This window comes from Hibiscus syriacus, unplaced genomic scaffold (genome assembly GCF_006381635.1).
Source record: "Hibiscus syriacus cultivar Baekdansim isolate YM2019G1 unplaced genomic scaffold, ASM638163v2 tig00112215_pilon, whole genome shotgun sequence".
In the NCBI taxonomy this organism is placed as follows: domain Eukaryota; kingdom Viridiplantae; phylum Streptophyta; class Magnoliopsida; order Malvales; family Malvaceae; genus Hibiscus; species Hibiscus syriacus.
In genome coordinates this window covers 473,598-495,932 of record NW_024063268.1, presented here as the reverse complement: position 1 = coordinate 495,932, position 22,335 = coordinate 473,598, and the positions used below count along the sequence as shown (strand labels likewise).

Genomic DNA, 22,335 nt, shown 5'->3' with positions numbered 1-22,335 from the left:
CCTATCAGGCTTATATGGCTTTCTAATAGGCCTAAGCCTGGCCTGTTTAATTAAATAAGCTTTTAAAAAGGCCTGACCTGGCCTTTTTATTAAATAGGCCAGGCCAGGCCAGGCTTTATACAGGCCAGGCCGTAGGCCCTTATAGGCCGGCCTGGCCTATTCCGACCCCTAATCCCTGCAAATAAATCCCTACATAAAAATCTCTATAATAGACAGAAACGTAAGACCCGACAAAATTTAAAAAGATGAAACATGAAGAAAATGATGCACTGAAGTCAATGATAGTAAGCTACGATAAGGAATAAATAAAATGGGTTAAAACCTAAACAAAGGCAACACTATTCCGCTACCCTAGTTCTAAACCTCCATAATTTTCATTAATAAAAACGTATAAAAAATAGAAGTCGTGTAAATTACTCCAAAATTTAGATGACTATTGTTAGAAAAATAGTTAAGTAACATGTGTCACGTTTATATTTTTTAAAAGTCAAAATGTGACACATGTTACTTAATAAATTTTTAACGTTAAATATCTAAAAGTATAATAAAGAAAACATTAAAAACTTAAAGATATTTTAAGTATAAATTACGCAATTGTTTTTATATTAAATATATATATTTTAAAAAATTAAGATATTGTTAAACAATCTCCCGCTCAAGATTGCGTCAAGTAGGACGCCACTGAAAACAGTCCACGTAAGTTGAGAATACACGTGTCTGAAGACAATTGGTCCCATAGGTTTGGCTTTTTAATTCGCAAAAATACGGTCCTCTCGCGGTTACTCCTTCCAAGAAACGGAAAAACGGATAAGACTAGGAAGAAATAAAAAACCCAAATTTGGTGTCTTCCCAAAAGCTGCGAAACTAATTTTCCCCTAAAATGCTTTGAATTTATCCAATGGAACTGAATTAAATTCTCATTTTCAGGAATTTGGATTTAATTAACAAAAAATAAGATAAAAATGAATTTAGCAGCAAGTTTCCGCCTCAACTTTGGTGTCTTATCTCAATGTAGCTATTGTTGTGATCTTCGGCTTTAGCCTTTGTTGCCTTTTTCGAGCTTTGCCAAGTCGCAACGGTTTCGTTTAAGGAACTTGAAGTTTACTGGCATCTCCAGGTAGCTCTTTTCCTTATAATTTAATTTAAAAATATTTATGCTTGAGAAGAAAAATTACTGAATTAATTCTGTTTTCCCCTTATAGATTTTGCAGGAGAAGAGAATTTTTTTGTAGAGTAACTGACACAGAAACTGAACCGGATAGTAATAGTGACGAGGTAATTAGTTTGTCACTAAAATTAGTTCCATTAAGAAAATATTTATTGCTTTCTATGTTGATAAATTTTTGGAATTATTGCATTATTCACTTGTAAATCTATCCGTGAAGGTAGGAGCTATCCTCGGCCAATCATACTTCTACTTTTTGAATGAACTCAACGTGATATTTGATGTACGTATGTAGGAGGAAGATAAGCATCAAAGTGGAGAAAAGCCGGCAATTACTGATTCTGTAAAGGAAAACGATTCCCAGATTGATTCGCAACCCATAAATGCCAATCAAATAAGCAACAATGTTGCAGAAACTCCAACTCAAGGTGCTGTCCAGGTATTAAATTTCTATTCAGTGATAGTATTCGTATAGTGATAGAATAGGGCAATAGGCAAGGTCCTACATTACTTAATTCTCAACTAGAGATGGTATTCTAAGCGTGCTCGAGTATTTCATGTGTTATAGTTGTGTTTAAGAAAATATATATTTATTCTGATTTTGATATGTTAATAATTCATATTGTTGCATAAAATTTGAAATATTCTTGCTATTCATCTTGTGTTAGTGTTACATCGTTCGTGTGTGTCTTGCTCATGTCTGTATGATCCATCAATTCCAAACTTGCCGGGCCTGTTCTCAATGGAAGATCATGCTACTGTGCTTTTTTCAGGCCACTTTGTTAGATTTCATGTACATCGCCTTAAATTCTTAACTATGGCTGATTTTTAATCTCATTTCTCTATCATGATGAACTTGCTATCATCCAATTGAAAGCTAGACAGTAATTTAGCTATAGCTATAACTAGCATTATGTTGTTTTTGAATATTGGTATGGGAGTCGGAACCTTCAAATATCTGGAAAAACTTAGAAAATTTGAGCATGTCCTTTCCAGATACATATCCATCCGAAGCTTACCTCTGAATGTAAGCATCATTTCTGGCTCCTGCAATACCTACAATGCGAAGTATTTTAGTAACGACTCCCACATTCACCTTCCAATTTTTGCACTCTGCAAAACGTCAATTCATAGCTTGTTTGACCTTTATTACATCAGAAGTATGTTCGATACAGGATGTTGATGCTAACAAAGTTACTAGTGTAACACCCCAATTTAGAGGTTAAAATTAAGAAATTATAAAGTGGCGGATTTAATTGATATTTTGAAAGAAACATTGGGAATTAAATTGTAAAGTTTTAAAGTTTGCAGACCGTTTTATAAAGTGCAGGAAATTCAGTGGCTAAACCCATGATTTAACCATTTCTTATATATGATGAATTATAAGCTCCTCCCCGTGCGCAGGTTTCATATTTTTCAGATTTCCCTTCTCCAACAACCCAACTTCCAACTCCGATCTACTCGTCGTCCGACCTCCAAACGACGAGCCGAAACCACCATCGTGTTCGTTGTCAATCGAGGAACAAAACCCCTCAAACCTTTCGTCGTGAATCATCGCCGTTCGTCGTGAATTTCAGTCGGAAGTATCGTCGGTAATAACTTGGTTTTAGTTGGTTTTTCATAGATTCACGACTATCGGGTCATCTGTTTACGACACCTCCCGCACCATCGTGTTCGTTGCATCGTTCTGAGTTTGCCGGTGTCATCCTTGGTCTCCGTCGACGGCGGCGCGTGAGGAGGTGAAGCGGTTAAAGTTTCCGATTTGTTGAAATCGAGCTCTCCGCCGTTCAAAATTGTGAACCAAGCTTTGTAAGTATCTCGAAATCGCTCAAAATAATTTTTAGAAAATTTTTCGGGATTTTAGCACTGTTCACGCGCCCCCACGCGCCGCCACTGCGCGTGGGGAAGAAAAAAATGACCGGTTTGACCGGTTTTGGTGCATAGTTGACCGGTCACAACCCAACCCGTTTACCCGACCCGACCCGTTGACCCGACCCGACTCGTTGACTCGACCTGTTGACCGTCGTTGACCACTGTTGACCAAAACTTTGACTGGCTTTGACCGGGCATTAAACGACCTTTGACTTCGACCGAGTATACCTATCCTGACATTTTTCGACGTTCCAAATCTGATTCCGCTGTCCGTTTTTCGAAATTAGAACCCGAAGGCCTCAAAATATCCGGTCAAACCCGTTGACTTTGATTTTGACCGAAAATTCCAAATTTCTGAAAAGTCACATTTTATGCTTTCGACGTACTGAATCCGAATCCGAAGTCCGTTTCGCTAAATTCGAACCCGGTAAGCCGTCTTTCACTGATTTATCACCCGATTTGATCCGTTTATCGCAATTAAGCTCCGTTTCTGATATAATTTATGTTGATATGTATCTGAGGAATTATTTGAAGTTGAATTGAAGATCAAAGGCATTCGAATGGAATTTTTATGGTCGATCAGTATTGCACGGAAATCGAGATAATACTTTACTACCTCTTTATGCTTTATGGAACATGTTGATATTGGTAAATGCATGAATAAGATAATGTTGGTCACTTTTGTGGAGTTGAATAATTTATTCACTCGATATGAATGTGGTAGAAATTCTGTAACTGAATACGGATCGAATGACTAAGATAAGAGATTGATCATTGTTAGAATTAAATTACAAGTTTGTGATTGGTGATAAAGAAATCAGCTCTGGATTTGTAACTTATATTTTATATCATCAAGGGTTAAATGTTAAAGATACTTGGATGAAAAATTATGAGAATACTCCGATATGGTAAAATTACGAAATTACCCTTTAGTTGGAAATGATAAGAATTGCCCCTGGAAGTTGGTTAATAACTCTGAAAAGACATATTGATCCGATATAACTACTGATGTGCATAAGAAATGTTAGTTTTATTTGGAAATTATGGATAACCGATTTTAATCCTATGAGAGTTTGTGAAGGAATCATTTCAAAATCAAAGAATGTTCGGGAAAGCAATTGATCATAGGATCTCTAAATTATAATTATTTTCGTTAAGTGCTAATATTGAAATTATTTGGTTAAGAAATTACGAAAATGCCCTTGAGAGATAAAATAGTCTGAATTGACCCTGAATGAGAGAGTACTTTGAGGATTTGTACTTAACTCGATTAAGTACGAATTTAATTGTTAAGATCTTATCTTTGTACAGAAAAATTTATAATATTCCGTTTGTAAAATCTGAGAAGACACTTGACCCGAAAATATTCGAATAAGGAGTAAATACTTGAAGAGTAATTTATTGGAGGTATTCTGCTGACAGAATTGTTCGAAAGGACTGAAGTAAATGATAAGATTGAATTAAATAATAAGACCGGATGGAAGGAAATGATTGAAATATTCTAGAATTATAAAATGACCAAATTACCCCTGGAATGAAAATGACTCAAGAATGTCACCAAGCTCAGGAATGAATGGATATACTCAAGCTTTGAAATGAATAGAAAAAAATGTTAAGCACCAAAATGACCAAAATGCCCTTATGACCTAGAATAAGTAAATGTCTTGGATTAATTAAGAAATCCAAATAAACATGGATGTTGTGCTACCAGTAAAAGTTGTGGAACGCAACTTAAGTGATTAACCAACGTTAGTACTATATCATTACCTGAATGATATAAGTATCACTTGAATGTTTGTTCATCTGCTCAAATTTGGATCGATGATAATTCTGGAAGTACTTGGCGCAGCTCAACTCTAGAGCGCATACAGTACTAATAAGTGGGTAGTCGTTAGTCAAATCAACCACGAATACCAGAATGACTTTATTATATGAATAAATTGAAATGAAATGTAGTACGTGTATTTGAAATTCAAAAACGTCTGAATTATTCTGGAAAACTTTAAAGTAATCAGGATAGACTTGCTTACCAAACGAACTAAGTAACATCAATGAGTAAGGATTAAATAGGTGATTTGATGAGTTTGGAAACACTGTTGAACTTACATGATGAATTGTCATTATGGGTTATGAGCCATGGATCAAGTACGTCAGTATTTCCTGATATTGTTGAAACGTGGAAATGAAATAAAGACCGTTGGAAGATTTATTCAGTGATGATTATGGGGATGATCTATGGATCTGCACTATGGTATTAAAGAGTGAATACACTGGAAGGATAATGAATTGACTTGTTGACATGCATCAGTTTGAGAGTTGTGTAACTCGAGTTGTTTGATAATATGATCGATAGTCGTAGATTGTAAATGACTTGAATCTTCGATTCTATATTTCATCTAAAATCACTTCGGTCATGTTTGAAAAAACTATATTTCATCTAAAATCACTTCGGTCATGTTTGAAAAAAAAAACAAGTAACGCAGATGGAAAAGATTCTGAATATCTCATTTAGTTCAATTGGGCTGAAATCCTATGAATTTAAAGTATATTCCTGAATACCCCTGATTGTTTGGGTAATGGAATCCCTCGCAGTAAATCTGAATTTAGAATTATTATGTATAAAGGTTCCTGAACGTTTTCCTAAAGCACATGAAAATATAGTGGGATTCTAATGTATCAACATTAAATGTCTGGCTAGATCGGTTAGTAATCGATTCTCCTCAATAGGACCTTGTTCCAGGAATTCGATCAAATTTCATAAGTTTCATGTTATCCAAAATGATAACTACAATGGCCTCTGGAAATACTGGGATTCTCTAGTGTGTTCCCTACTTATTACTGAACTGTTTTATTGGTTTTAATATGTGGTACACCGAATTCATTGGTTATTGTTTTATGGATGCACCAATTTAATGTGACAATTTATGGAATATGGCTGCTATCTAATTTTTGTTTTGAAATGGTATATGATTACCATGTTTTTGGATTTATGGAATTTATGTCACGGTGCAATTGAATTTTGGAATTGAATTACGATGGAATAGCTCTGATCAAGCTAAATGGGCCTAATGTGACTCTTGAGGGCCCCAAGATGTTTCATTAGGTCGGCTTTCCTTTGCTGTGTGCTTAGGGTAAGCTATATGGACTTATTGACTTGGGCTTAAGGATACAAGCTTCATAGCTTATCCTTAAGTCGGCTTTCTTTTTGCTATGTGCATAAAGTAAGCTATATGGAAAATAATTTTGGGAACTACTGATGGTGTACCAGAAAAGGGTTTAAACTATGATTTTCAAAAGTTAAACTCTTTTACGAAATTGTGAGATTTACTGGACTATGATTTGTATCTATTATGATTTTATTATACTGTTGGAACACACTAGACATCCTATTCGATCTCCTAAAAATGTCATACTTTGAAAGGTTTCTTATGAACTGAGATTCATGGCTTCTACTCGATGAACTTCTAAGGGAACCCCAAATTATTCTGCAAGCTGGTATACATATGATTCAATAAGGAAATTATATGGCTTTCCATTTATCTACATGTCATGTAGCATCATCTGGTAGTTCTGTATTACTGAGCTTTCCAAAGCTCACTCTATTACTCACCTTTTCAGGTTTAAACAATTGTACCAGTGCATCTATCGACTTCAGTAAGGGAGTTCTTCCGGCGTGGTTGCAGAGTATGGTACTTGTGATTAGGGGGCATGTAATTGTATTTTGATTTATATACGAGTTTGGAAATCTGTTTTATTTTTAAATAGTGATAAATGATTTTATAAGTTTACATGTTCTGATAAAAAGTTTTAAAATTTCCGCTATTTTTACGGTGGGTCGCTCCGGTGGCCCTAATGTGACTTCCCGAATCGGATCGGGCTACCCGTATCGGTTTGGGGTGTTACATTTAGTGGATCGCCTCTGCCAGGTGTGACGGTGATCGTGATGCCGTATTGCTTACTAAACTGGAATTTACATGAAAAATCTTTTCCTGCTTCTTTTACATCTTCCCTTGTTTCCTGAACAGCCACAGCAACTGGATGAATCAATGAGGATTCCCAAGGAGACCATTGACATTCTTAAGGATCAAGTATTTGCATTTGATACCTTCTTTGTGACGAGCCAGGAACCCTACGAGGTGTGTTAGCTATTTGGATAGTTCTAGGCTTCCTTAATCCTTCATTTTTTATTCCTTTCAAACATGCATCTGATGATTCTGAGGGGGCTGAAAGCAAGTAAAGTTGCCTCATATGCAGTTATCTTCTGCAACTTAAATTGAAGACATTTCCATAGAGATAATAACATTTAAAAACATAGTTATAGGCTGAACTTCTCTTCTGATAGGTGATGTATATTGTCCTTGATAATAAGATAACAGAATACAATAGGCAATTTTATTTTTGTTTCTCATTTATGTTCTTGTTTACTGTCATATTTGATAGGGTGGAGTATTATTCAAAGGTAATTTGCGAGGACAGGCTGCTAGAAGTTATGAAAAGATATCAACTAGGATGCAGGTATGCTAACTCTGCTTCTTCCGTTGTACTATCCAGGAGGTTAATGGCTGATTCTATATTTAATTTCTTCTAAACAAATACACAGAACAAATTTGGTGATGAATATAAGCTTTTCCTTCTTATCAATCCAGAGGATGATAAACCAGTGGCAGTTGTTGTTCCTCAAACGACTTTGCAACCAGAGACAACTGGTAATTGGCTATGGTATTATGTTATTCAAAAGTTTAACACCATTTCATGTCATACGTCAAAATAATTGTATATAAGACTAAAGTATACCTTTTGCAGCTGTCCCTGAGTGGTTAGCAGCTGGAGCTTTTGGTCTGGTTGCAGTGTTTAAGCTACAACTTCGGAATGTGCCTGCACTGCAGTCCAACTTATTGTATGCTTTTCTATCAATTTTTCACTCTGAAATCTTAAACATTAACAGTGATGTGTTATTTGAATCATAACCAAAACATAAGCAAGACAAAACTGCTACTATTTAAGCTGTTTTCCCTTCTGATTATAATATTTTTAACTTGTAGCAAGCTCATAAATACCTATTTGATTGATCATTTTGTTTGAGTATTTTAAGATGGTGAATAGTACATTAGACTTGTCACTGTAAGTTTATTTTTCTTTGGCACATCATTCCTAGATTTCTTGACTAATATTCTTCTCTCTCGTTCTCCCTTGCTGTGAGGACTCCTTTCTATTGTTATTGTTTTCTCAGTTCTAGTTATACTTGAGTTGATTGTTTCCGATTTTTTTCTTTGCTTCCCTTTTCTTAGAATTATGATAATTTTCTATCAGATAATTCAGTTTGTCTTATTTCATTACTGCCTATGGTATTGTTAATGGTCCAGATCAACATTTGACAATCTCAACTTGTTATCGAATGGTCTACCTGGTGCCTTTATTACTGCACTTCTTCTGGGGGCACATGAATTGGGCCACATCTTAGTATCAAAGAGCACAGAAATTAAGCTTGGTGTCCCGTTCTTTGTTCCAAGTTGGCAGGTGATATATATGGTTCTTTTCATTATCCTTTGTTTCAAAACAAACTACTCTTTTTCTTTCTCTTTTGAGTTCCTATTAGTCAGCACCATATATCTCTGTTGCAATCTAGAGAGGAAATCATAGATAAGAACAATACTATATACCTTTACCTTACTTTCTATCTTCATTACTCAAACGGTGTGTGTCCGTCAGATATGGGTATCTGTTTCATACAAGTATGTCCAACTTTTTCCCAATTTTTTCCATATATTTGGAGGATCCGTAGAGGGTCATATTTCCATTTCCATATCCAAATGTATGTTGTACATGAGTGTTGGATATACAGATGCTAAAAGAAAAATAAAGAATCAATGAACACTCCGTGTTACATTTCCAATTTTTTCAATACCATGTAGATCCCAAAGCATTTAACCTCTTTAATTTATTTAGTGAAACACATAAGCAGAAATTTTTTAAGGAGTTTGTACGAAAAATATCCTTTTTACCCGACACCAGTATCACTTTGCTTCCTAAGATTACAGTATCTATTTATGAATTCATAAATTGCAACCGTTTTCCCTACTTTTTCTGAACTACTGGATGTGGATGTTTTATGAATATGAATGTGCTACGTCTATTGGACTGTCTTTGATGGCAGATAGGCTCTTTTGGTGCCATAACAAGGATAAAAAATATTGTACCCAATCGTGAGGCCCTTCTCAAGGTTGCAGCAGCTGGACCTTTGGCTGGCTTTTCTTTGGGTTTTGTTCTATTCCTTCTAGGTTTCATCTTGCCTCCTAGTGATGGTATTGGAGTTGTTGTTGATACTTCTGTGTTTCATGAATCATTTCTTGCTGTTGGTGTAGGTAAGGATTTCTATTGCCCCGACTCTTAATTTTTCTTAAAGTACTCACGTTGGATTCCTGTAACACCCCAATTTAGGGGCTAAATTTAAGAAAATATAAATTGGTGAATTTAATTGGTATTTTTGGAAGATATTAGGGATTAAATTATAAGATTTCAAAGTTGGCAGATCATTTTAAGAAGTGTAGGAAATTCAATGGCTAAACCCATAATTTAGTCATTTTTATTTTGAAGAGAATTATAAATTTCTCCCCTATGTTTTCTGGAAATTTTTCTAGATTTTCCTCTTCATCAACCCCCCTTTGAACTCCGATCTACTCGCCGTCCGACTTCCGATCGACGAGCCGAAACCACCATCGTGTTCGTTGTCAACCGAGGAACAAAACCCCTCAAACCTTTCGTCGTGAATCATCTCCGTTCGTCGTGAATTTCAATCGGAAGTATCGTCGGTAATAACTCGATTTTATTTGGTTTTTCATCGATTCACGACGATCGGGTCATCCGTTTACGACACCTCCCGCACCATCATGTTCCTTGTGCCGTTCCGAGTCCACCGGTGTCCTCCCTTTTCCCCGGCGGTGAAGGCGCGTGTGGAGGTGAAGCGGTCAAAGTTTCCGATTCGTTGAAATCGAGCTCTCCGCCGTTTAAAAATTTGAACCGAGCTTTGTAAGTATCTCGAAATCGATAAAATAATTTTAAAGAATTTTTTCGAGAATTTTCTGATATCAGGGCACTATTCCCGTGCCCCACGCGCCGCCACTGTGCGCGGGGAAGACAAAAGTGACTTGTTTGACCGGTTTTGGTGCACAGTTGACCGGTTTGACCGGTCACAACCCGACCCAACCCGCTGACCCATTGACTCGACCCGACTCGTTGACCTGACTCGACCTGTTGACCCGACCCGTTGATCCGTTGACCCGTTGACTCATTGACCGTTGACCACCGTTGACCGCGTTGACTACTGTTGACCAAAACTTTGACGGGCTTTAACCGGGCATTAAACGACCTTTGTTTTTGACCGAGGATACCTTTCCTGACATTTTTCGATGTTCCAAATCCGATTCCGCAATCCGTTTTTCGAAATTCAGACCCGAAAGCCTCGAAATTGCCGGTCAAACCCGTTGACTTTGATTTTGACCAAAAATTCCAAATTTCCGAAAAGTCATATTTTATGCTTTCGACGTCCTGAATCCGAATCTGAAGTCCGTTTCGCCAAATTCGAACCCGGTAAACTGTCTTTCACTGATTTATCACCCGATTCGATCCGTTTATCGCAATTAAGCTCCGTTTCTGATATAATTTATGTTAATATGTATATGAGGAATTATTGGAAGTTGAATTGAAGATCAAAGGCGTTTGAATGGAATTTTTATGGTCGATCAGTATTGCACAGAAATCGAGGTAATACTTTACTACCTCTTTATGCTTTATTGAACATATTGGTATTGGTAAATGCATAAATGGAAATGTTTGGTCTCGTATGTATAATTAATGAAGATCTACACTAGATACGAATACGGTAGAAAGTAGGTAACTGAATATTGCTCAGATTACTATTATAAGAAATTGGAGGACAGTTGGAATTAAATTACAAGTTCTTGAATTAAGTGATAAAAGAATCAACCATGGATATGTAGATTATAATTTATCTCATTAAAGGTACTTAGATGATAAATTATGAGAATATTTCGATTAGGTAAAATTACGAAATTACCCTTATGTTGGAAAATGACAAGAATTGTCCCTGGAAGTGGATTAATAAATCTGAAAAGAATTATTGATCTGCTAAAACTATTGATGTGCATAAGAAATGTTAGTTTTACTTGGAAATTATGGATAACCGATTTTTAACCCCAAGAAGGTTTATACTAGATACTAGAAGTCTTTTAAGGAATCATTTCAAGATCAAAGAATGTTTGAGGAAGCAATTAATCATAGGATCTCTATATTATATTATTTTCGTTAAGAGCTAATATCGAAATTATCTGGTTAAGAAATTACGAAAATGCCCTTGAGAGGTAAAATAGTCAGAGTTGACTCTGAAGGAGAAAGCACTTTGAGGATTTGTACTTAACTCAATTAAGTACAATGTTAATTATTAATATTCTATCTTTGTAAAGAAAAATTCATAATATTGCGTTTGTAAAATCCGAGAAGGCACTTGACCCGAAAATATCCGAGTTATGAGTAAATACCTAAAAAACAATTTATCGGAGGGTGCTCTTTTATCTGAATTGTTCGAACGGACTGGAATAGATGATAAATTGGAATTAAATAATAAGACCGGATGGAGGAAAAAGATTGAAAGTGGATCTGTAAAATAACCAAATTACCCCTGTAATGGAAATGACCCAAGAATATCACCAAGCTCAAGAATGATGAGATATCCTTGAGCTCTGTTATGATTGGAATAAAACTGAAAACCAAAATGACCAAAATACCCTTATGGCCTATATTAAGTAAATGTCTTGGATTAATTAAGGAATCCAAGTAAGCATAGGTATTGGACTACTTTTAAAGGTAATGGAAAACAATTTAAGTGAGTAGATCAACCCTAAAGCTATGTCAATACCTGAATGGCATATATATTACTGGAACATGTATTCGTCTTCTCAAGTTAGGCTAGATGATAAATTTTGGAAGTATTCAGCTCAGCTCAGCTCTAGATCGTATTCAATACTAAGAATTGGACGTTTGTTCGACAAATCAACCACGAAGACCAAATTGAATGGAATGGAAGTACAACATGTATCTGAAATTCAGGAACGTTTAAATTACTCTGGAAAATCCTGAAGTAACTGGAATGGACATGACTGCTAAATGAACTAGGTAACCTCAATGACTGAGGATTTAATAAGTGATTTGGATAAGTCTGGAAACTCTGATGAGTTTACGTAGTGTACAATTACAATGTGTTATGAACAAATTAATCAAGTACGTCAGCATTCCATGATATTGTGGAAACGTGGAAATGAAATAAAGACATTGGAAGATTTATTCAGCGATGATTCCGAAAATGGTCTACGGACAAGAATTTGTGGTATTAAAGAGTAAATACCTTAGAAGGAAAATGAATTGACCAGTAGACATAGATTGTTAAGGTTCTGAATCTTTGTTCTCAAGTTGTTCGATTATCCGATCAATTGACATGGATGTATATGATTCTGAATACCCTTCTGATTACGTACAGCTTCTGAAAACTGTCCGAATAAGATAATATCCTGATAATTCACATTTTGAATAACTGATGATTCTGTCAGTTAATGAACTCTTCCAATAGTGATTCTAAATTCCAACATTCTATCGACATACTGAAGAACTGTGTTTCTCTGCCTGATACAGTACCTCTAAATAATACCTGTAAACTCTGGTGTGTTCCCTACTCACATGAATATTTTATCTGATTTTCGATTTGAATTCTGATCTAATACTTGACATGGATTCTGATCTGATATCTGACATGGATTCTGATCTGATACTTGACTTGGATTCTGATATGTTACTTGACTTGATTTCTGATATGATACTTGACCTGATTTATGTTTTGATTTTTGATATATCTGTTTACGGACGGAAAATGTTTTAATTGGGGGGTATTGTTGAAGGAAGAAGTTTCGCAGGTTCCTCGACTTTGTGCTCAGGGCCTTATATGATGTGTTGGGTTGGGTGTATGGTTTTAGGGAACCTACACATTATGATGTGTTGGGATGGGGGTATATATATATATGTTTTAAAAGATCTGAAAAGTTACATGGTTTTTGGGAACACACTAGATAACCTATTCTGATCTCCTGAACTCAGTCATCCGAAATATTTGTCTGAACTGAAAGCTCATTGTCCGTTACCATCTGAAATATCAATAGGATCTCTGTTCAGCATAAAAATCTATAAATGTTTGGAAATAATAAGGATATGTATGTTTATCTGTATCTGCACGTTCTTCAGCATCATCTGGTAGTTCTGTATAACTTATCTTTTCGAAGCTCACTCTATTACTCACATTTTCAGGTTAAAAGAATTGTATCAGTGCATCTATCGACTTCAGTAATGGAGTTTTTCCGGCGTTGTTGCAGAGAATGGTACATGTGATTAGGGGGCATGTAATTGTATTTTGATTTATATACGAGTTTGGAAATCTATTTTATTTTTAAATAGTGACAACTGATTTTATAAGTTACATGTTTCAATACAAGTTTTAAATTTTCTGCTATTTTTACAGTGGGTCACTCCGGTGGCCCTAATGTGACTTCCCGGATCGGATCGGATCCTCCGCATCGGTCTGGGGGGTTACATTTAGTGGTATCAGAGCTATGGTTTGAGTCAAAAAATTTTAAGATAGACCGGCCGGTCGAATGTCAAAATATGTCTGATCAATACATGCCCCTAGACTGCAATCGTACCTCTCTGAGCCGAAACTCCAGGGCTGAGTCCCTATCTGTAACGAATAAACCGAAGTGTCTATATGTTAAGGTTATACTTGTACAAAAAGGAATACCAGTAACATCTGTCTAAACGCTATGAAGTACCTCACGAGCCATATAAGAGTTATTCATATGAGAAATTTTGACCCGACTTCGGAAATGAAATTGGGATATGCTACTGCTTTATGAGCCGATTCTCGTGACAAAGACTAAATTGATTATTCAAGGGAATTTTTGTTCGGATTCTTTTATTGAAACAAGGAAAAGTTCTGATAAGAATGTATGCTCAGCTGATTAAGGATTAGTAGAGAACACGTACTTTTGTAAAAGCTACTTGAAGATATGGAAGAGTTGATGGAAGTTTTATTTCTGCAATAATGTGACATGAATAAATTTCGAGGAAGAAATTCTTTTAAGGAGAGGAGAATTGTAACACCCCAATTTAGGGGCTAAATTTAAGAAAATATAAATTGGTGAATTTAATTGGTATTTTTAGAAGAAATCGAGGATTAAATTATAAGATTTCAAAGTTGGCAGACCGTTTTAAAGAGTGTAGGAAATTCAGTGGCTAAACCCATGATTTAGCCATTTTTATTTATGATAGAATTATAAATCTCTCCCCGTATGTTTTCTGGAAATTTTTCCAGATTTTCCTCTTCATCAACCCCTCTTTGAACTCCGATCTACTCGCCGTTCGACCTCCGATCGACGAGCTGAAACCACCATCGTGTTTGTTGTCAACCGAGGAACAAAACCCCTCAAACCTTTCGTCGTGAATCATCGTCGTTCGTCGTGAATTTCAGTCGGAAGTATCGTCGTTAATAACTCAGTTTTAGTTGGTTTTTCATCGATTCACTACGATCGGGTCATCTGCTTACGACACCTCCCGCACCATCGTGTTCCTTGTGCCGTTCCGAGTCCACCAGTGTCCTCCCTTTTCTCCAGCGGCGGTGGCGCGTGTGGAGGTGAAGCGGTCAAAGTTTCTGATTCGTTGAAATCGAGTTCTCCGCCGTTCAAAAATTTGAACCGAGCTTTGTAAGTATATTTAAATCGCTTAAAATAATTTTTAAGAATTTTTTAGGGAATTTTCCGATATCAGGGCACTATTTACGCGCCCCCAAGCGCCGTCACTGCGCGTGGGGAAGACAAAAGTGACCGGTTTGACCGGTTTTGGTGCACAGTTGACCGGTTTGACCGATCACAACCCGACCCGACCCGTTGACCCGACCCGACCCGACCCGTTAACCGTTGACCGACGTTGACCACTGTTGACCAAAACTTTGACGGGCTTTGACCGGGCATTAAACGACCTTTGTTTTTGACCGAGCATATCTATCCTGACATTTTTCGACGTTCCAAATCCGATTCCGCAATCCGTTTTTCGAAATTCAGACCCGAAGGCCTCGAAATTGCCGGTTAAACCTGTTGACTTTGATTTTGACCGAAAATTCCAAATTTCTGAAAAAGTCATATTTTATGCTTTCGACGTCCTGAATCCGAATCTGAAGTCCCTTTCGCCAAATTCGAACCCGGTAAGCTGTCTTTCACTGATTTATCACCCGATTCGATCCGTTTATCGCAATTAAGCTCCGTTTCTGATATAATTTATGTTAATATGTATATGAGGAATTATTGGAAGTTGAATTGAAGATCAAAGGCGTTTGAATGGAATTTTTATGGTCGATCAGTATTGCACGGAAATCGAGGTAATACTTTACTACCTCTTTATGCTTTATAGAACATATTGGTATTGGTAAATGTATGAATGGAAATGTATGGTCTCATATGTATAATTAATGAAGATCTACACTAGATACGAATACGGTAGAAAGTAGGTAACTGAATATTGCTCAGATTACTATTATAAGAAATTGGAGGACAATTGGAATTAAATTACAAGTTCTTGAATTAAGTGATAAAAGAATCAACCATGGATATGTAGATTATAATTTATCTCATTAAAGGTACTTAGATGATAAATTATGAGAATATTTTGATTAGGTAAAATTAAAAAATTACCCTTATGTTGGAAAATGACAAGAATTGTCCCTGGAAGTGGATTAATAAATCTGAAAAGAATTATTGATCTGCTAAAACTATTGATGTGCATAAGAAATGTTAGTTTTACTTGGAAATTATGGATAACCGATTTTTAACCCCAAGAAGGTTTATACTAGATACTAGAAATCTTTTAAGGAATCTTTTCAAGATCAAAGAATATTCGAGGAAGCAATTAATCATAGGATCTCTATATTATATTATTTTCGTTAAGAGCTAATATCGAAATTATCTGGTTAAGAAATTACGAAAATGCCCTTGAGAGGTAAAATAGTCAGAGTTGACTCTGAAGGAGAAAGCACTTTGAGGATTTGTACTTAACTCGATTAAGTACAATGTTAATTATTAATATTCTATCTTTGTAAAGAAAAATTCATAATATTGCGTTTGTAAAATCCGAGAATGCACTTGACCCGAAAATATCCGAGTTAGGAGTAAATACCTGAAGAACAATTTATCGGAGGGTGCTCTTTTATCAAAATTGTTCGAACGGACTGGAATAGATGATAAATTGGAATTAAATAATAAGACCGGATGGAGGAAAAGGATTGAAATACCGTGGATCTGTAAAATAACCAAATTACCCCTATAATGAAAATGACCCAAGAATATCACCAAGCTCAGGAATGATGGGATATCCTTGAGCTCTGTTATGATTGGAATAAAATTGAAAACCAAAATGACAAAAATACCCTTATGGCCTATATTAAGTAAATGTCTTGGATTAATTAAGGAATCCAAGTAAGCATAGGTATTGGACTACCTTTAAAGGTAATGGAAAATAGTTTAAGTGAGTAGATCAACCCTAAAGCTATGTCAATACCTGAATGGCATAGATATTACTGGAACATGTATTCGTCTTCTCAAGTTTGGCTCGATGATAAATTTTGGAAGTATTCAGCTCAGCTCAGCTCTAGATCGTATTCAATACTAAGAATTGGACGTTTGTTCGACAAATCAACCACAGAGACCAAATTGAATGGAATGGAAGTACAACAAGTATATGAAATTCAGGAACGTTTGAATTACTCTGGAAAATCCTGAAGTAACTGGAATGGACATAACTGCTAAATGAACTAGGTAACCTCAATGATTGAGGATTTAATAAGTGATTTGAATAAGTCTGGAAACTCTGATGAGTTTACGTAGTGTACAATTACAATGGGTTATGAACAAATTAATCAAGTTCGTCAGCATTCCATGATATTGTGGAAACGTGGAAATGAAATAAAGACATTAGAAGATTTATTCAGCGTTGATTCCGAAAATGGTCTACGGACAAGAATTTGTGGTATTAAAGAGTAAATACCTTAGAAGGAAAATGAATTGACCAGTAGACATAGATTGTTAAGGTTCTGAATCTTTGTTCTCAAGTTGTTCGATTATCCGATCAATTGACATGGATGTATAGGATTCTGAATACCCTTCTGATTACGTACAGCTTCTGAAAACTGTCCGAATAAGATAATATCCTGATAATTCACATTTTGAATAACTGATGATTCTGTCAGTTAATGAACTCTTCCAATAGTGATTCTAAATTCCAACATTCTATCGACATACTGAAGAACTGTGTTTCTCTGCCTGATACAATACCTCTAAATAATACCTGTAAACTCTGGTGTGTTCCCTACTCACATGAATATTTATCTGATTTTCGATTTGAATTCTGATCTGATACTTGACATGGATTCTGATATGATATCTGACATGGATTCTGATCTTTTACTTGACCTGATTTCTGATATGATACTTGACCTGATTTATGTTTTGATTTTTGATATATCCGTTTACGGACGGAAAATGTTTTAATTGGGGGGTATTGTTGAAGGAAGAAGTTTCGTAGGTTCCTGGGCTTTGTGCTCAGGGCCTTATATGATGTGTTGGGTTGGATGTATGGTTCTGGGGAACCTACACATTATGATGTGTTGGGATGGGGGTATATATATATATGTTTTAAAAGATCTGAAAAGTTACATGGTTTTTGGGAGCACACTAGATAACCTATTCTGATCTCTTGAACTCAGTCATCCGAAATATTTGTCTGAACTGAAAGCTCATTGTCCGTTACCATCTGAAATATCAGTAGGATCTTTGCTCAGCATAAAAATCTATAAATGTTTGGAAATAATAAGGATATGTATGTTTATCTGTATCTGCACGTTCTTCAGCATCATCTGGTAGTTCTGTAGTACTGAGCTTTTCGAAGCTCACTCTGTTACTCACCTTTTCAGGTTAAAAGAATTGTATCAGTGCATCTATCGACTTCAGTAAGGGAGTTTTTCTGGCGTTGTTGCAGAGAATGGTACATGTGATTAGGGGGCATGTAGTTGTATTTTGATTTATATACGAGTCTGGAAATCTGTTTTATTTTTAAATAGTGACAACTGATTTTATAAGTTACATGTTTCAATAAAAGTTTTAAATTTTCCGCTATTTTTACAGTGGGTCACTCCGGTGGCCCTAATGTGACTTCCCGGATCGGATCGGATCCTCCGCATCGGTCTGGAGGGTTACAATACCTATGCCCGATACAGATTCGATTCAATTTTATGAAAAACTTGTAAACAGTTGAGCATACCGATATCTGACACTCATATCAGAATCAAATAACATAGGAATATATATGTTGTTCCCTATCTTGTGGTGCATTTGCAGTCATGTTCTTCCCTATCTCAAGCATTATATTCTTTTCAGCTATCAAGTTATCATTTGATGTATTCTGATGGTGACATTTCTCTCCTTTTAAAGCAAAGCTGCTTCTAGGTGATGTACTGAAGGAAGGCACTCCTATATCAGTTAACCCACTTGTAATTTGGGCATGGGCTGGACTTCTCATTAATGCCATCAATAGCATCCCTGCAGGGGAGCTAGATGGGGGCCGAATCTCCTTTTCTATATGGGGAAGAAAGGTACTTCATTTCTAGTTAAAGCAAATGAATTAGGTTATGTTACGTATGAATGTCGGATATGGGTATATATCTGCTGCAGGTATATTCAAATTTGAAAGTTGTGTTTGGGAAAGCTTCAATATGCCCGAGACATGAGAATCAGACTGTTATTTCAAGTAGGATAAATGAATATACCCATATCAAATATAATATTTAAACCCGATTTCACGTAACATAATTTAAAAAAATTGGCATAATGTCAAAATTAGCCCCCATTGTTTATTAAATTAGTCATTTTGGCCCCCTATTCTTTTTTTAACCATTTTGGCCCCTAATGTTACACTAGGCAAAAAAGCCCCTAAAGTTTGATTGAATAGTTAATTTGACCCATTTTTTTTTCTAGAGCATTATGGTCCCCAACTCAAAGACTCTTATTTTGGAGCATTAACCGTTTGTTAACTGGCGGTGTCCATCCACGAAGCGGCCTTTTTATCTCAAAATGAAATATTAGGGGCCAAAATGTTCAACAACAAAAAAAGAATAGAGGTTACAATAACCATTTTGGTAAACATTGGAGGATAATTTTAGCATTATACCTTAAAATTTTAATGCCAGACAGACTTTAAACACCACCTAAGCCCATATTGGCTATGATATATACCTCCTTTAGGATATAGAGAATAACCAAGTTTCTAATTGAACAGGCTTCAACTCGCTTCACATCGCTCTCCATTGCTCTGCTGGGATTGTCATCTTTGTTCAACGATGTGGCGTTTTACTGGGTAGTTCTCATATTCATCTTGCAAAGAGGGCCCATTGCACCACTGTCGGAGGAAATCACTGATCCTGATAACAAGTATGTTGCACTTGGAGTTTTAGTTTTGATATTGGGATCCATTCCCTTTCAATTATGACTCCATTACTACAGATTTATAGTTCATATAATACTTAGTTTATAGAATCAAACTTTGGATTATACTTTCTTTGGAAGATACGAAATGCCTTTTAATGATCATACAAATTGTTTTGTAAAGCTATTGTTATTACATGCAAGGATTTAGAATGACTAATTTAGAGACTGATGGCTAGTTATTTTCCAAGTGCGACATAAGGTAGCTGGTGGAAACCATTTTCAGCTGAAATAAATAGCTGCTAATCACTATATATTTTATAAATCTTAGTATTTCTTGTTATTCAACACTATCATGGTTTGTGTGCAAAAATTTGTGCTTATTAAAGCATTCAATTGGTTCATGATTCTCAAATTCGTATTTAATAAAATGTTTGGATTTGAGGGTATACACTTCTTATTTTCTCAAAACTAATTACTTATTGTTAGAAAATGACAATAACAGCGGAACAACATTGCAAGTAAAATAAAAATAATATTAAGATTTATGTGAAAAATTCTTATGTGAAAAATCACAGAGAAAAAAGGATTTTATTATTATGAAAGGAAGAAAATTTAAACTTTTACCTTAATCTCAATATCTATTTATAGGGATATATAATTGATTACAAAGGAAACATATTTATAGCAGAGATATACTTAAAGTTGGTTTTCTATATAAAATAAAACATAATTTATTCTTCTAATCAAACTAAATTTCTTATTTTTCTCAATTATCTTTCAATTAATTTATGTCACATTGAATTTGAGTCAAAATCTAGCAATTTCCACATTGACACAAATTCTGATAGTGTAAAGGATTTGAGACAAACTCAAATTTGATGAAACACTAAAATTCAACAAAAATAATTCTTCACTTCAATAAATAAGTTCTCCACCTAGAAAATATATTCTCCACTTCTTCCACGAACTCCCTTATGAGGGACAATTTTTTAATAATAAATGTCGATCAAGTCCAAGCAGTGTTCAAATTTAGTTGTAGGAAGTGACTTGGGTAACATATCTACAAGATTACTATAAGTGTTAATTTTGCTCACAATAATATGATATCAAACAATAATAATACGTACAAAGTGATATAAATATCGATATATTTTATCTTCTTAGGAAACCTTTTATACTTTCTAAGAAAAATACATTCTAACTAGCACAAGATATTATAAAGATTTGAAGATTTTCACTTATTTCAATAAAGAGACACTCTAACCAAATTGTTTCCTTGGAGGGTGAAAGGGCGGTGGAGGTATATTGGATATTTAAGATTAGAGTTTGGACATTTTTGTATTGGGGGTATTTTTGAGCTTTTTTCAATTTTGAAAAACTTAAATTGTATTTAAGAAATATTTTTAAAAAATATAAATATGATATGCCAAATAATAATTTTTTAATGGTTGATATGATGTAGGCACTTAAAAGTCTGAAAATATTAAACATCTACTTTGAATAAAAAAATCTTTAAACATGCAAAAATTAACTTTAACTATAATTTGGAGATTTATTTTTTCCATTAAGCTTTTCATTTTGGCAATTTTATCAACAACAAAAAAATCCTAAAATTGATTAATTATCGAAATGTCATCTATTCACTGATATTTATCAAAATGTCGTCATTTCGTACAATGTGGCAACAAGGCCATTCTTACACACATGACATTCGACTCAACAAAGGCACGTTTTGTTGGAAGCGCCTTATTTTGATCTAGCAGTCCACTTGAAAGGCGTGTTCTACATAATGCGCCTTTGCTTTGTATAATTAAAAATAAATAAATTATCTACAAAAAATTAATATTAAAATAATATAAAATAATTTACAAAATATAAAAAATAAACATTCAATTAGAACATAATATTAAATATAAAAAATTAATTTAAATATAACTTTAAATATCCTAAATTATATAAACTAACAATGTCTTATTCATGAATGTGTTCCACATGGCGGTGATTGTCTATTTCGAGCAGAATTTCTTCGTCTAGGTTTCTCTCCCTCTTCAGTCCCATCATCCTCATTGATATCAACTTGCTGAGTCGGAGCCAAAGTCGAAGAAGGACCTCCATGAAATAATGAATGTGGAGGTGTATGATCAATGATCCCATCATTTATTGAGAACTGCAAAAATTATGAAAAGAATGACATCAATGACTAAGTTGTATACGGTGGTGGTGTTAGTGGAGGAGCACCACCTACCAAATACGATGCATATAAAGTAAAAATCGTCTCTATAGGCACATTATATACCCCGAGGGGCTCGTATATAATTATATGGGCTCAACATGTAAATTGACGGGCTTAGGATGTCACCGTTGGACTCAACATCGGTCCGAATGATGGATGTTGTCATGTTTCCAGTGGTGCTGTTGAAGATGAGTCAAAAGTGTCTAGTCTTTGTCCACGATTAGTTGGGGAACAGTGATACTTTTTCGATGGACGTTTTCACGATGATGATGAATATACCATCTCATGCATCCCTAGAAAGTATGAATGACCCTGTTTTTGTTGAACCATGAAATATATTTAGGTAGAACCGTGAAACATGTTTTTGAAATATAATGGCAAATGAGAACGTGTTTATACAGGTGCTCCCACATCAATATCCATCCTATAACACCTTGTACCCAATCATGTAGCATGTCCCAAGTATTCTGAGTACACACGAA

At 35.2% G+C, this 22,335-nt stretch overlaps 1 protein-coding gene across 1 annotated transcript; it reads left to right on the top strand.

The window, feature by feature from the left end:
• The first annotated feature begins 908 nt into the window (after window positions 1–908).
• LOC120175700 (probable zinc metalloprotease EGY2, chloroplastic) lies at window positions 909–19,681 on the top strand. Its single transcript, XM_039182279.1, has 11 exons — window positions 909–1,033; window positions 1,212–1,275; window positions 1,461–1,604; window positions 7,000–7,173; window positions 7,478–7,552; window positions 7,638–7,743; window positions 7,841–7,934; window positions 8,401–8,554; window positions 9,192–9,399; window positions 18,628–18,788; window positions 19,472–19,681. The coding sequence occupies exons 1-11, from the start codon at window positions 963–965 to the stop codon at window positions 19,679–19,681; spliced, it is 1,461 nt and encodes a 486-aa protein (XP_039038210.1). The 5' UTR covers window positions 909–962.
• The last annotated feature ends 2,654 nt before the right edge of the window (window positions 19,682–22,335 follow it).

Bases quoted from the DNA above. Each gene is read 5' to 3' on its own strand.
- LOC120175700 (XM_039182279.1), top strand. From the start codon at position 963: ATGAATTTAGCAGCAAGTTTCCGCCTCAACTTTGGTGTCTTATCTCAA. The intron at 1,605-6,999 runs GTATTAAATTTC...ATTGCTTACTAA, and splicing joins CAACTCAAGGTGCTGTCCAG to ACTGGAATTTACATGAAAAA. The intron at 7,174-7,477 runs GTGTGTTAGCTA...CATATTTGATAG, and splicing joins CGAGCCAGGAACCCTACGAG to GGTGGAGTATTATTCAAAGG.